The sequence below is a fragment of the Bos indicus x Bos taurus genome, chromosome 3, assembly GCF_003369695.1.
Source record: "Bos indicus x Bos taurus breed Angus x Brahman F1 hybrid chromosome 3, Bos_hybrid_MaternalHap_v2.0, whole genome shotgun sequence".
Lineage (NCBI taxonomy): Eukaryota > Metazoa > Chordata > Mammalia > Artiodactyla > Bovidae > Bos > Bos indicus x Bos taurus.
This window is the reverse complement of record NC_040078.1, coordinates 103,561,267-103,577,388: the sequence shown is the minus strand read 5'-3', so window position 1 is coordinate 103,577,388 and position 16,122 is coordinate 103,561,267. Positions and strand designations below refer to the sequence as shown.

Here is a 16,122-nt window from a genome sequence, read left to right as displayed (position 1 = left end):
TGGGAAGCAGCTAACCCCATCTTTTCTTTCCCTGCAGGCATTCCTTTCACATACAAGGGCCTACCCTGCCCCTATGCTTCCTGTGTTTTGGCTTCCACCTCCCTCCTGACCAAAGGCAACACGTTCATTCTGTCTTGCATGGCCTCACTCATGATTCTGTTCATGATGGACCAGAGCTACTACCCACATGACGAAATCCTGGAGTCTGAGAGCTGGAAAAAAATAGTCTATCTGGGAGGTAAGTGACATATATTGCTCTTAATGTCACTAGTGATCATTTGTTATCATTGCTGCTCATTGCCACCCTGTTTCTCACCCCGCATTCCCTCTCTCTCTCTCGCCCTGCTCTGTTTTTCTCCACTGAACTTGTAATATCATCCCCTGAAGTGTATTTACGTGTTTGTTGTCTATATACACCAAACCTGCCCCCCTCCACCCATAGAGGCCTTTTTTTATTTGTGCCATAATCCCTAGTACTTAGGATTGTGCCAGTCACGTAGCAGATACTCAAGTAAATATTTGTTGGATGTTCTTCAGTTCAATAGGAATTTAGGAACACCTACCATAAATCAGATACTAAGAATCAAATTGGTAAACCAGACAAATACTTCCTTCCAATGGGGGAGTCAGACACCAAATGAATCATGGCAGAAATAACTAAAAATATATAGTTTTGATGTGTTGTGACACTGTAGCATGTTCTCAGAGGGCATCAGAGGATGACCTAATTTAGATGGGAATGCCTAGAGGGAACGAAACCTGGGTGAAATTGGTCAAAAGGTAAAAACTCCAGTTACAAGATAAGTAAGTTCTGTGCATATAATAATGTACATCATGGTGTCTACAATACTGTACTGTCTATTTGAAAGTTGCTAAGATAGTAGATCTTAAAAGTTCTCATCACAAGAAAAAAAAATTGTAACTTTGTGAGGTGATGGATACTAACTAAATGTATTATGGTTATCATGTTGCAATATACAAAAATATCAAAGTTGTTGATATACCTTGGACTAATACCAAGTTATATGTCAGTGATATCTCAATAAAACTGGAAAAAATTAAAAACACATGAAAACTACAAGATGATTTGCCAAGCAGTGGGAGGGGTGGTTCGGAAAATGAAGTAGAGCTTTGTGAGTGCTCCGAGGCAAGGAGCCACCAGGTGCCTTTGAGCAGCAGCGTGCTGGACTTCTGAGAGAGGGCTGGCGACAGACGGAGGCCAGTGAAGCGAGCAGGCTGGGTGGGATTGGGGATTGGATCCTGGAGGCAAAAGAGAAGTCTCTGAAGGGGTTTCTGAGCAGCAGTTTTACACGTTTACTTTGACTGTAATGTGGAGAATAGATTGTAGGAGACTCAGAATGGAAGTAGGAAAACCAGCTTTTTGTCACATGAAAGGTGATGGTGGGGGTAAAGATGAAGAGATGCGACATGAGTGTTGGAAATATTGTACAGCTGATATCGAGGAAGCAGGTTCTGGGCTATAGCAATTGAGTAAAGGGTGCCAGGCCCTGAGGCCCTGGTCACACTGGGGCCCTGGAATATGTCTCTCTAAGATTTCCCTGATTTATGGTCTTCTTCAAGGAACATCGATTTTTCTTCTTTTAAAATGCACTCATGTGAACAGGATGACATCTATGCTTAGTTTATATGTGGGTCCACTTGGTTTGAAGCGGTGGCTCAGATGATAAAGAATTTGCCTGCAATACAGGAGACCCAGGTTCAATCCTTGAGTCTGGAGGAGGGCATGGGAACCATTCCAGTATTCTTGCCTGGAGAATCCCATGGATAGAAAAACCTGGCAGGCTGCAGTCCATGGGGACGCAGAGTCAGACATGACTGGGTGACTAACACTTTCACTTTCACTTGATTTGAAGGGTCCTGGGTTCCATCCTGACTCTCCCCTTTAAGTTCACACCCTTTCTTCTGTAGCATTAGCACCCACAGCCCTGTCCAAGTTCTAAGTGCTGGCTCCTCCTGTGTCCCAGTTGGCAGAGGCACAATGAGGGGAGAAGATACCTGGTTTGGAGCTAAACAGACCTGAGTTCAAGTTCTAACTTCAGCACATATTAGTTGCCTGAATTTGAGCCTGCTTTCATCTATAAGACGAAGCTGATAATCCCTACCTTGCAAGATTCTTGAGATTAAATGAGGTAATGTATATAAATCCTCCGGCACAGTGTGTCCTGTAAATGGATATTTCTTAGCCCCCTTCTTCCCTCCACTCACCCTTCTCTTATCTCATTGCAGCAGTGTTTCCTGCAGTGTTCTTTGTAGACACCATTGATCCCCTCTTCTCAAAATTGATGGCACATTGACAGCCTTCCATGGATTATCTGTGCTGTGTGGGTAAAGGGGGAGACTGAACCTCAAAACCTGACACTGGTTGATACTGAAGCCCTGCTGGATAGATTTCAAAATGCCTGCTGTGGATTTTGGAGCACAGCCAGTCATCTTTTTAGACCAAGTTCCCTTCTCCCCGCAAGAGCTCTGTACATCTGAGGAGCTGCTCTATGGCTACTGAGACCTTTTTCCAGGACAACTTTGGTTTAAAATATTATCTCATTAACTCAACCATCAATGACTGTTCTCTGGAAGTAGTATTCCAATATTCTAATACCTTTCTGTAACTGCTTCTTATCCTTAGACGTGGTTTTTTTCAGGTCCCATGTTCTGATTTCTCTTGAGGAATATATGCTGGTTCCTCCCGTGGAAATGTCATAGACTATACACTCCCTCCCTCCATCTGAGCTTTCTGAAGCAGTCTGTGTCTAGTTTTTAACATCCAGGCAGACGAGGGATTGAATCAGGACCTTGTCCGAATTATATCCCCTTTGTTTCCTTATCTGAAAAAGAGACTTAATCCTAAATCACAGGGTAATTCTGAAATGCGCATAAAGTACTTTTTGTAACCTACCTAGCAGACTGTCTAGTGCAAAGTGTGTGTGCTTGTGCTCTATTATGTACAATTCTTTGTGACGCTATGGACTGTAGCCCACTGGGCTCCTCTGTCCATGGGATTTCCAAGGCAAGAATACTGGAGTGGGTTGCCATTTCCTCCTTCAGGGGATCTTCCTGACCCAGGGATCAAACATATGTTTCCTGCTTTGGTAGACAGATTCTTTATCATTGAGCCACCTGTGAAGCCTCTAGTGCAGAGTAGATCTCCACAAATGTTGGTGCCCTTTGGTGGTAAATCTGAGATTGAAATTGTGTTGCGGGAGTGGAGCGGGGGAGCTCCCTTAAGACCACCCCTGGGTCAGTGCTTCTCTAGGAGGACTCACAGGGTTCTGCAGAGAGTCACACATATAGCTCAGATTTGTTATAGCAAAAGGATAAAGCAAAATCAGTCAAGGGAAACTTGAAAGGAACCAAGTCTGGAGGGAACCAGGTGCAAGCTTCCAGGCATCCTCTCCCTGTGGAGTCACACAGGACACAATTCTCCAGCACTGAATTATGACACTGCTTGTGAAGGTCTGTCTTCAGGAGGCTCTTTAGAGACTCAGTGCTGAAGGCATTTACAGGGCTGGACACATAGGTCCCCTCTGCCTGGCAGTGGTTTAGTTGCTCAGTTGTGTGCACCTCTTGTGACCCCATAAACTGTAGCTCTCCAGGCTCCTCTGTCCATGGGATTTCCTAAGCAAGAATACTGGAGTGGGTTGCCATTCCTTCTCCAGGGGATCTTGCCAACCCAGGGATTGAACTTGAGTCTCCTGCATTGGCAGGCAGATTCTTTACCACTGAGCCCCTAGGGAAGCCCCTCCCCTCTGCCTAGCATGTACCAAAATTCCAGACTTACACAGAAGGAAATCAATGTTCTGCATTAACTACCTCACTTGTATAACCAGTTGCTCTCATCAGTTTTTATCAGTGTAGGAAACTTTATTATTCAAGATTCTAGGCTCTTGGCCCACCTTGCAAGCAGGATTTTCTAAGGATAGCAGTCTTAGGCCTGCTATGTTTCCACATGTGTATAATACTTTTCCACATGTGTATAATACTGTATTGACCCCTATCACATGTTAAACTTGAAACAATATGAATATACTTTTTTTTCCTTTTCTTTTTCTAACAAGAGATCCAGGCAACTCAAATGTATTCTTGGCTAAGACTGATTTCTGATCTGAGTTTGACAACACAGAATCTGAGATGGCATTGTTGTTGTTCAGTTGCTCAGTCATGTCTGACTCCGTGACCCCATGGACTGCAGCACGCCAGGTTTCCCTGTCCTTTGCTATCTCCTGGAGTTTGCTCAAACTCACCCATTGAGTTGGTGATTCTGTCCAACCATCTTATCCACTGTCGCCCCCTTCTCCTCCTGCCCTCAATCTTTCCCAGCATCACAGTCTATTCCAATGAGTTGCTCTTCACATTAGGTGGCCAAAGTATGGGAACTTCAGCTTCAGCATCAGTCCTTCCAATGAATATTCAATAGTCAGAGCTTCCTCGGTGGCTCAGATAGTAAACAATCTGCCTGCAATGCAGGGGACCTGGGTTTGATCCCTGGGTCGGGAAGATCCCCTGGAGAAGGGAATAGCTACCCACTCCACTATTCTTGCCTGGAGAATTCCATGGACAGAGGAGCCTGGCGGGCTACAGTCCATGGGGTTGTAACAAGTCAAACACAATTGAGCAATTAACACTTTCAGAATTTTTGAGCAATTAACACTTTCACTTTCAGAATTCCAGAGAATAGCAAGGAGAGATAAGAAAGCCTTAAGTGACCAATGCAAAGAAATAGAGATTGCATTAGATTGTAATTATCTAGTTACACAAACTTCATAAAGGTAAGGCTCATGTGCCAATGGTTTTAGTGTGAGTAAAAATTGGAGGCTGGAAAGATGGGGGTTGAACTTAGAGGGTGGAAAATACACATAAGACAGCTTCATAAAAATTGAGTGTTTGCCTTTTTCCTTCTTCCAGGTGTCATCATGCTGTTTTTGTGTCCATTCTCGATAGCTGCTTTTTACTGCCTGACGTGGTCACTCTCCTACATCTTCTTTCCAGATGCTCTGTGGGGCAAGGCAGCATGTCTTAGGCCATGGTACTGAAGATATTAAACAGCCCTACCCACTCCCACTGGCCTCTGTGGGGTTTCTGCCAGCATGGTGGGCCAAAGCTTACCTTACCCTCATAAATCTGTCTTTGTGTCTGTGTTGTGCAGTGCTAGATACATGTGGCCTTGAACCAGAGCAACCCACAGTAGAGCCAGTGGCCTGTACTTCTTCCTCTTTATTCAGGATTCTGAATCACTTGGTGACAATAGTTGTTTGTGTCATACAGAACAGATTTTTCTCCAAGCTAAACTTGGGCTGGGTTTGAGTTCTAGTTCTGTTACCAGCTATGTGACCTGGTGCACTAAGGTTTGTCCCCTGGAAATGAATGAAACCCTTCAGAATTGGTGTAGCCTCCACCTTGTCCTGCCTGAATGTAATGACTCCAGTGCTAAGGTGGGGCTTACTAACGGGTTTCTTACATTTATAGACTCTGGCTCTGTAGAGCAGAGCTGATGGCAGGGCAATCCTGTTGCCCCATTTATGTGTAGGATTTTGCAACTTAATATTCTCTATTTTCACAATTAAAACTTATGCCTTTTGCTTTGTTTAGATTAGACACATTGGCATCTTGAGGGCATCATCTGGCCTCCAGGATCTCATTATATGTGTTTTTTTTCCCTAAGCTCTAAAAAATACTAAACTCAAGATATTCAAAGGACATTTCATATTCTAAAATCCAAATTGAATAGAAATAAAGAGAAGTGTACGGAACCCTAAAGTGGCATGTCACAGAGAACTCAGGCCCACTAAAAGTCACGCTCGCAGCACTGCCTCTGGACTTCCACCTCCGGGTGGTGTGCTAGAGGATTATTGGCTCATTCTGCCCCTTCCTCGGCCAGCGCACCAGACCACCTTTACCTCAGGTCTAACTTATTGAAGTTTGCAGAAAAATATATATTGCAAATATGCACTAACTCTAAAGTTATATGAAAAAAGTCCAGTGAAGTCCACATTGCTCTGATTTGGCTCTAAAGGAAAAGACAGCACCCTCTTTTCTCCATGGCTTTCTGTTTATATCTGTTACAGTACTTACATTTTTTTTCATGGATAGATGAATAGATCTGTTTCTTAGATTTTTAAGTTCCTTCAGTTTACATATTCGTGTTTCTGCTGCCTGCCACAGCGGTGCTCCACACTCAGAAACATATACTTTGTAGATGAATTGATTTGGTTGTGCATTCTAGTGAGTTCTGTACAAGGTTAGAATAATATAGTAGGAATCTTACAAATATACATGGGCTCAGACATTTCAGTGTGATGCCCTTTAATGCTGAACCCTCATTTCACTGTTGCTATCCTTCACCAAAATATTTTAGGAATTCTAAGATGATAACTGTCTTCACATATGCTCTTAGAGGTCAGCACTTAGCACAGTGCCTAGATATAATAGGTGCTCAAAAAATACTTATTTTGCTCGAGCCAACCAAATTTAGTTCAAAAACCTAATAATATTTAATATTAGCCAATGATATCCTCTTTGTAAACCAAAACCAAATTAGCTATTGATTTTGGCCTCAAATGACTTCTGGCTATTTCTAGAACTTGAACTATGTTCAAAGGAAGAAGATGCAATTCTGAAAGAGGATTTCCATATCCATTCTGAGCCATAGCAGCAGAGCTGAAATAAATATGTAGACTTCCAGAGGAATACTTTGAAAGGGAAAATACACTTTGTACTTTGTTTATAACAATAATAATCATACTGCTGCTGCTGCTGCTACCAAGTCGATTCAGTTGTGTCCGACTCTGTGCGACCCCATAGATGGCAGCCCACTAGCCTCCTCTGTCCCTGGGATTCTCCAGGCAAGAATACTGGAGTGGGTTGCCATTTCCTTCTCCAATGCATGAAAGTGAAAAGTGAAAGTGAAGTCGCTCAGTCAGGCCGACTCTTAGCGACCCCATGGACTGGAGCCTACCAGGCTCCTCTGTCCAAGGGAATTTCCAGGCAAGAGTACTGGAGTGGGGTGCCATTGCCTTCTCCGAATAATCATACTACATCACCTCAAACAAAACTTTAGGTTAGCGATATGAGGATAGTTATAGATCAGTTGAGAGCTGACAAACTGTTAGACTCACTAAGGAAAAAAAAGAGGAGGTACCAATAAACTCAACAATGAAAAAGGAGAAATAACAATGGATATGACAGAAATACAAAAGATTAGATCAGCTATAAATCAACAAATTGGACAACCTAGACGGAAGGTCTTCCAAGAGTGAATCATGAAGAAATAGAAAATCCTAATAGATCGATCACTAGTAGAGACTGAAACAGTAATCAAAAACTTCCCCCAAACAAAAGTCCAGGCCCTGGCGGGGTTACAGGTGAATTCTACCACACATTCCAAGAAGACTTAATATCCTTCTCAAACTACTCCAAATAACTGAAGAGGAAGGAATACTTCCTATTTTATAAGGCCCACGTCACCCTACACCAAAAGCAAACGGAGAAAACACACAAAAAAGGGAAATTACAGACACGTGTCACTACTGAATATAGACACAAAAATCCTCAAGAAAATATTGGCAAACCAAATACACAATATATTAAAAGGATTAAGTGGATTGTTAAGATTAAGGGATTCTAGGATGCACAAACCAATGTGCTACACCACATTAAAAAAAATTATGTATAAAAATCACATAATCATCTCACTCGATGCAGAAAAAGTGTTTGAGAAGATTCAACACCTATTTATGATAAACTCTCAATAAAGTGGGTATAGAAGGAATGTACCTCTACATATTCAAGTCCACATATGCAAACACACAGCTAACATTATACTCAATGGTAAAAAACTGAAGCTGAAACAAAAGCTTCATGAAACAATATCCTCACCACATCGATATTTTAAAATCTGTTCTGTTCTTTCTTTAAAAGCTTTTTTTTAAAAAAAATTTATTTGGCTGCACTGGGTCTTAGTTTTGGCATGCTGATGTTTAGTTGCAGCATGTGGGATCTACCGGCATCCCCTGCATTGCAAGGTGGATTCTTAACCACTGAACCACCAGGTAGGCCCCTATTATTTAATTAAAAAGATAACCTAGTCATAATTTATTATACTGATTTGACAACCACCTACAGTTTGCAATACTAGAACACTTCTCTAGGATAAACTATATCCAGGGCTGTGACATGTTAATACAAGCAGTTCCCAACTAAGGATCAGAATCTTTCCAACCAACACTCATATATTAATTGGTTATTTGAAATTTGAAACATATCCCATGAAGTAAGGTAGCTGGGAAGTAATATTTACTGAGTAGTTATTACATACATTATCTTACTTATTTCTTGATGAATGATCTTGAGAGGAAGAAAATATTACTCCATTACACAGATGGGAGAAGAGTGAGGCTTAGAGAGGTTAATAACTTATCCAAAGTAGTAAGAACTATACTTGACCCCAAAACAGTGTTCTTTCTAGTATACTACATCATTTCCTTATGTTTATGATGACAGCTTACTCCAAACCCCCATTCCTCCAAAACATAAAACTGAAAAATTTGCATTCAGTCCAAATTCAATAGGACCCTATAGAACCTAATTACTACTTATGGGGATAATCTGTGTAAAGTTTATCCTTAACTAAGACTTAGGCTCTCAGAACACATTCTCCAGAGGGACAGCAAGTTCCTTAACATCACGGTTTATTGCCAAAATAAGCATAGGAATGGGAACAGAATTCTCAGTGACTTCAGAGCAGTGGGGAGACAAAGAGGAGGTGGGAATTGCTAGAGATGTTCCCAGAACCACTAGGGAAAATACAGGTATTTCTAGCGCAGAGAGTAGAGGAGGCAATGTTGACTGTTGTACGCTCTGAGTAATCAGCCTCATTTCCATGCATATTCTGCTTCTATGCCCAATAAAATACAGAATGAAAAACCAAAAGCACTTCGCTCCCCTCCTCCCCTTGTTGGTACAAGCCTCCTGCTAGCTCTCCACATTCATAGGGTGACAGGAATCTTAGCTTCAAGGCTCTGAGTAGTGGCTCATCTGGGAGTAAAAGTCATATATTTACACCTGTATAGCTAAAGACTTAGGATCTACAGGGTCTGCAGAGCCCTAGCCTCAGGAAGAATGAATCTGGAAATAGTCATGTTCTTTCTGTCCTCTCACCTCTGCTCCCTTCCTGAAGGAAAAACTTCTGCTCATGTCAACTTTTCCTACCTCATGTCAACTCATGTCAACTTTTCCTGCTCTGCTCATGTCAACTTTTCCTACCTATTACATTCATTTTGACTACACTTTCTTATGACTAGGCACCCCTAAAGTATGAGCAAACAAACATTTTATTAGTATTTTATTTGTATTTTTGGAGAAGGTTTACAGTTTCAGAAGAAACACTGATTTTTTTTTCAAACGATAGAATAAGTTAAAAAACAAAAGAATGTATTGTCTTGGAAGAATAGAAGAAGTCTCTTCAGCAAGTAATGGGCCAATTCAGATTGGAGGAACTAGTGAAGCAAGTTACATACAGGAAGTTCTGATTTATCCAGTTTCAGGAATAACACAAATCTCTTCTTGTCTAGCTGTGTAAGGCTCCAAATGGGCCATCTCAGCTTAAAACTGGTAACACGCTCATAAACAAAGCTTCCAGGGTCCCATCTAGTGTGAACGCAGGGGTGGTTCACTCTCCGGGAGGCTGCATCTGTTTACAGAATTCATCAAACTGCTGCTGCTCCAGTTCTGTCATGACTCTGTTGAGGGCATAGATCTGAGTGGGAAAAAAAGATATGTTAACAATGGAGGCAGCTGCTCAACATGTCTTCAGACACCACAGGCTGTGTCATCTGAAAATGCCAGAACTGCATCAGTAATGCAGGGGCAGTGATAAAGCAACTGGAGAGGCAAACATTAGCTCCACCAGGGAATCAGGAAAGAAGCAGTGAGGCTTGACCTGGCCTTGAAAGGACTGGTAGGGGATTTCCCTGGTGGTCCAGTGGTTAAGAATCCACCTTCCAATGCAGAGGATGCAGTTCAATCCCTGGTTGGGAAGTTAAGATCCCACATGCGGGGCAACTAAGCCCATACACCACAACTACTGAGCCTGTTCACTCCAGAGCCCATGCTCCACAACGAGAGAAGTCACACAGCACTAGAGAAAAGCCTGCATACCTCAACGAAGAGCCCGCAAAGCCAAAAAAAAAAAAAAGGGTTGGTGGGATTTCCCTATAGCTCAGATGGTAAAGAATCTGCCTGCCATGCAGGAGACCTGGGTTCGATCCCTGGGTCAGAAAGATCCCTTGGAGAAGGAAAAGGCAACCCACTCCAGTATTATTGCCTGGAGAATCCCCACGAACAAAGGAGCCTGGCGGGCTACAGCCCATGGGGTTGCAAAGAGTCAAGACACGACTAAGAGACTAACACACATAGGATTTAAACAGGTAGAGACTGGAGAAAGAACCCAAGTGACAGAATAATGGATTTTATGATTAAATGTAAAAGCACAGCATTAGTTCTAGAAACTTCAAGGATGCTAAATACGAAAGGTTGGGGAGCTAGAGAAAGAAAGAAAGGTATGTTAGGCTCTTAAATGCCATACCAAGTAATCTGGACTTTATCTGACCAACTCTGAAGAGATAAGTGTGCAGGGAAGAAACCTGATTATATCTGTGCTTTGAGAAAGAAAACTGAAGACCATGTGAAGGATGCAGTCAGGGAGGAGAGATCACAGGCACTTAGGAGACATCTGTTATGACAGTCCAGGTAGGAGGGAGTAGGAACGTGACCCAGGGCAGGCAGTGCAGGGAGAAGAAAACTGCAAGAGCCATTCCAAGGTGAAAGGCAGGCTATCTACCTTGTTGCTTCACCCTGCAGTAATTCATCAGTCCACCAAAGAACCAGAAACAACATAAAACTTCCAAATTTGTATAGAGGAAAAGGGTCATGTTTGTGTGTAGGGGATAAAATTTGAATAATCAAAAAGAAGAGAAGGGAAAAAACCCTGAGAAGTGAGACAAATAAAAAATATAAAATAAGAGCAGAAATTAATGAAAAGGCAACCAAATGTACAACAGAGAGGATCACTGAAACTGTAAGATGGTTCTTTGAAAATTCTAAAGAAAACTGCAAACCTCTGAGACTTGTCGACATAAAAGGGAGGCTGCACGAATATTATCAGAATTAAAAAGAAGTCATAATTACTGATACATGTGTGTTAGTTGCTCAGTCGTATCCAGTTCTTTGCAACCCCATGAACTGTAGCCTGCCAGGTTCCTTTGACCGTGGAACTCTTCAGACAAGAATACTGGAGTGAGTAGCTATTGCCTTCTCCAGGGGATCCTCCCGACTCAGGGATCAAAGCTGGGTCTCCTGCATTGCAGGAACACTTTTCACCCCCAGGGAAGCCAGAGTAGAAATTAAAATTTACAAACTTTGTGTCAATAAGTTTGAAAACTTAAATGATACAAATTCCGAGGAAGAGTAAAACGATCAAAACTGACTAAACAGAAAGCTTGAATAATCCTACAATCTTTTTTCCCCCAATTTTTAAAAATTGTGGTAAGATTCTGTAACCTTCAAGGAAAATAGAACTCCACACAGTGATAAAAACACTTTCAAACAACTGCAATGATTCTCAAAATGTATGGTTAAAATGGTCACGATTTATGTATGTTTAACAAACACAAATAAATTTGAATGGTTAAAAAAACATGCTCAATGAACAGGGCCAGTCATGGAATATGGTAGCATACATAAAGTTTAGAAACACGCAAAACTAGATGATACGCTGTTATGTTATACAGTATTATTTAGGAGTACACATAGAAACAGTAAATACAGAACAGCAAGGGGGTGATTAGCATAAAATTAAGGACTGAGGGTACGGGTACTGCTCGTGGGAAGGTTGGAGACATGGCCAGAGAGGCCTGCCAATGTATGGTCATGTTCTATTTCTGTAGTTGGGTGGTAGGGTGTTTGTTTTATTCATCTTCTTCAAGAGTACAAATACATTTTATATATATAATTTATATATTATCTATATGTATTATATATATTATTATGTATTAAGTGTATATTTATACTAAGCAGAGAAAGAAGACTTAAAATGGGTCAAGGGTCCAAGCCAAGGAATGAAAGACTTTCAAGAAAGAAAGGGTCATCAAAAGTTCTAAATGTTGCTTCAACTGCCAAATGGGCCTCTGTGTCCATTCTCCCCTCTCATCTCACTTCCTAGAATGTGGCATCTATGCAAAACTGAATGGAAACTGTGTTTCTGCCTCCCTACATGGGCTCCTGTTACATTCTTATCTTAGGAGGTTGCATTCCAGGCCACACAGATGAACTAGCAGCTGTGGGGCAAAGCTGGAAGCAGGGAAGAATGTCAAGAGACCTGTTTAGATGGCAGCCCTGCCCCTCAGTCCATCACCACCTAGGGATTCTGGTCACCATACCTCACTTTAAATGATGATAATGCCTCCTACCTCACAAGGTCACGTATGTTATATCTCCCATCTTTATTCCAGGATGGATTTACAAAGGTCAAAGTGGGAGCAACAGTAATACACAGCAGTATGAAGATTACATGTGGTCAGGCATGTGCCTGGCACATCTGAGGGGCTCAACAAGTGCCAGCTGCTACAACAGTGCAAGTCCAATATGACAGCTTAGCAAGTCAGCACAATTCGACTTAGACTGAGCACAATAAAAGCACAGACTCGTGGTAACCAGCATTGCCATTTTCGAGTGCCTTCTCTGGGGCAGGCACTACGTGCTTCAGATACACCATTTCTGCCTACAACAAACTCATGTGACTGATATCATCAATCCTCATTTTACCAAGGAGGAAATGAAGAACCGAGGTTCAGAGAGGTTAAGTATCTTGCCCAAGTTGACCTGGGAAGAACTGGAACTTATGGAGGAGCTGGGATTTGAGGTCAGACAAGTAAGTGTAACCCGTGAAAGCTCACCAACAGGGTGTCAATGAGTGCATGAACAATGTCCTCAGTAACATCTACCACTGCAGTGTGCACAAAGCACAGTTTCCTAGCGCTGTTTCTTATAGCGGTTCTCCAACTTTCACCAAAGTGCAATGCAGTAAAATCATCTGGGGGCCTGCGTCCAGGGGGGATGCAGAGGTGAAGTAAAGTGGGAACAATCTGTTGGAAGCCAGGTCCACAGCTCTCAGATAGTCTGACTTAATCCAAAGGCAGATTTCAGTTTATAGATTAACTTCAAACACACTATTAAGTTTACTCATTATGATAGCCTTCCTCACTGAATGCAAGCTCCACAAAGGCAGGGACTCCTCCATGCCCACAACAGTGCCTAGCATGTAGTCGCAGTTCAATATCGTTAGTGACTGGATCAGATTAACAAAAATTTAAGGTCTGACACTATTAAGCACTGAAAAAGAAGTGAGGGATGAGAACCCTCTTATTCTGCTAATATGGGTACAAATTTGTATAATCTCTTTGAAAACAATTTGGCAACATCACTGCAGATGGTGACTGCAGCCATGAAATTAAAAGACGCTTACTCCTTGGAAGGAAAGTTATGACCAACCTAGATAGCATATTCAAAAGCAGAGACATTACTTTGCCAACAAAGGTCCGTCTAGTCAAGGCTTTGGTTTTTCCTGTGGTCATGGATGTGAGAGTTGGACTGTGAAGAAAGCTGAGTGCCGAAGAATTGATGCTTTTGAACTGTGGTGTTGGAGAAGACTCGTGAGAGTACCTTGGACTGCAGGGAGATCCAAGCAGTCCATTCTGAAGGAGATCAGCCCTGGGTGTTCTTTGGAAGGAATGATGCTAAAGCTGAAACTCCAGTACTTTGGCCACCTCATGCGAAGAGTTGACTCATTGGAAAAGACTCTGATGCTGGGAGGGATTGGGGGCAGGAGGAGCAGGGGACAACAGAAGATGAGATGGCTGGATGGCATCACTGACTCAATGGACGTGAGTCTGAGTGAACTCCGGGAGTTGGTGATGGACAGGGAGGCCTTGCGTGCTGCAATTCATGGGGTCGAAAAGAGTCAGACACGACTGAGCGACTGAACTGAACTGAACTGAATAACTGAATAAATTTGAAAAGTAGAAAAGTAATTCTATTCTAGTTATATTCGCCCTATAGGAATTCCAGTACAGGAGTCAAAGGAAACATCTAAAGGGTTTTCACTACACCACTGTTTGTAACAGCAAAAAAAAACCCTTATAAATCATTTAAACATTCATCACTGGATGACAGAGTAAATATACTAAGTGGCCTCACAAAGTAGACTACTGTAAACAGTGATGAGGAATAAACTAGATTCTTATATTAACATGAATAATTCTAAAAAACGTAATGCAAAATAAAATATATGCAGTTAGTTTAATGTAAGATTTTAAAACAAAAACTTTTATATTGTTCAAGAATATCTACTAATATAGTTGAGTGTAAAAGTATTAAAAAAAATCATGGTTGTCCATAAAGAGGGGAAAAATGGCATAAGACAGGAAATGGAGAGAGGGGATTCCAAATTTACAGGTAATTTTTGTTTATCTTAAAAAAGACTACATGCAAATATGACAAAATGTTAAACACTGCCAATCTCGGGTGCTGAGTACCCAGGTGTTTGTTATAATATTCTGTTTTTCTGTATTTTGAAATTTCAAAAAAAAAGAAACAAAAGAAATAGTGGGGAAAGACCAGAGTGAGCTTTTTCCTAATATTAAATACTAAAGTAAAACATTCATGTAAACAGTCAAATGGACTTTTAAGGGCAGACTGAACAGAGGAACACAGTGCTGAGTGTAGAGCTCAGGCCTCCACTTCTGATTTAGGAGCAGCTACTCTCCAGGCCAAATCCAGGCCATCCGTGCTAGGGTGTGTGACACGCGTTCTTGGACTCCCTTACAGGACCCTCCCTCACAGGGCCCTTCTCCTACTCCTCTCTTCCTTCCCTCAGGACCCCACCACAAAAGCTCTGCATCGGGGTCACCAGGAGACCACCTGGGACTGGTCGGGGTTGGGGTGGGGTTCCTGACACTTGGCATGTGACTCTGGTCTGCCACCTCACCTTCTGGTCCTCAGTGCTCTCCTCTGAACACCTAGGAGAACCCTGTTTTTGGCTGGAGGCAGGCGGAGCTCTCCTATACCATTCTCCGCTCTCCCTATTCCAGCATCACCTCCAGCAAACTACAGGTACAAGGGCCCTCCTCACTCTCACCTCTGCTCTCTGTCTCTGCTTCAGCTCCTGCTGGGCTGATTTCTGCTTGGCCTTCTCGATTCTGCTGACAGGCTCTTTAACTTTGGGCTTTTCTTTACGTGCAGGTGGATCCATGACTTGATTTCCGTATACTTCTTAGTAAGCTCTAACCTGGATGGTACAGAGGAAGGCTGATCTAAAAACAAAGAACGAACGAATGAACGAACTCCCAGAAACTTAGGCCCTACCTCAGCTCCTTCCTGAGGCAGAGGGGCCCAGAGGAAAGGGCGCTGCATTGGAGGAATAAGACCCCTACTGCCACCACCTCACTGAGTGTCTCTAGGCGAATCTCACCCCCACTCCGAGCCTTAGTTTTCCCCATCTGCACAAGACAACGGTCCATTCCCTGGCCCCTCCCACCAGCTGCGGTATGAGCACGAAACGCGAAGAGCACAGCGAACGGTTTCCTACACTCGCGGGCTGCATCCAGCGTGGCACTGCAGGACACCGCGGCCCAGAGGGACCGGCCAGCCGAAGTCTCGAAGCGGGGCGGCGGGGAGCCCGAGCATCACGCGGCCGCCAACCTCGGGACCCCACCTCTGTCCTCCCAGACGGTAACAGCCTGCCGGGCCCGCCCTCCGCCACCGCCCCGCCCGGGGCCCAAGCCCGGCCCCAGGGGAGCTCCTCTCCCGCCGCCACCGCCCTCTTCGGGTACAAAATGGCGGCGGGAGGCGGGCGGCGCTCGGGACTCAGCGCCTTTCCTCCCCGGCCTCAGGACTCCGGCCCCGCCGCGGCGCGGACAAGGCCCCACGCGTGGACCCTCACCTTCCCCTACCTCCTGGCCTAGCTTCTGAGCCTGCCGCGCCTCGGATTGGGCGGGGCCTGGGGGCGGGGCAAGGAAACGAAGGGCGGGTCGGCGGGCCTAGGCCCCGCCCACA

At 43.4% G+C, this 16,122-nt stretch overlaps 2 protein-coding genes across 10 annotated transcripts in view; one reads left to right on the top strand and one right to left on the bottom strand.

The window, feature by feature from the left end:
• TMEM269 (transmembrane protein 269) overlaps positions 1-12,784 on the top strand; it is a 26,785-nt gene extending 14,001 nt beyond the window's left edge. For 2 of the 4 annotated variants that reach the window (XM_027537585.1, XM_027537582.1), the window contains 2 exons: positions 38-238; positions 12,522-12,784. In XM_027537585.1, the coding sequence (XP_027393386.1) occupies positions 38-238; positions 12,522-12,658 (338 nt within the window). In that variant the 3' untranslated portion in view covers positions 12,659-12,784. Of the gene's footprint in view, positions 1-37; positions 239-1,985; positions 3,009-4,920; positions 5,594-12,521 lie in introns of those variants that run through there. The other 2 variants (XM_027537583.1, XM_027537584.1) reach the window with 2 other exon arrangements.
• SVBP (small vasohibin binding protein) lies at positions 9,339-16,122 on the bottom strand. 6 transcript variants are annotated; one of them, XM_027537586.1, is made up of 3 exons: positions 16,020-16,122; positions 15,206-15,380; positions 9,339-9,769 (listed from the first exon to the last, which is right to left on the bottom strand). In XM_027537586.1, exons 2-3 carry the CDS (start codon positions 15,317-15,319, stop codon positions 9,683-9,685), a joined length of 201 nt encoding a protein of 66 aa, XP_027393387.1. In that variant the 5' UTR covers positions 15,320-15,380; positions 16,020-16,122; the 3' UTR covers positions 9,339-9,682. The 6 variants fall into 6 exon arrangements, with proteins under 6 accessions (XP_027393387.1, XP_027393390.1, XP_027393389.1 ...); XM_027537589.1 differs by having other exon boundaries at positions 15,206-15,355; positions 16,020-16,115; XM_027537588.1 differs by having other exon boundaries at positions 16,010-16,091.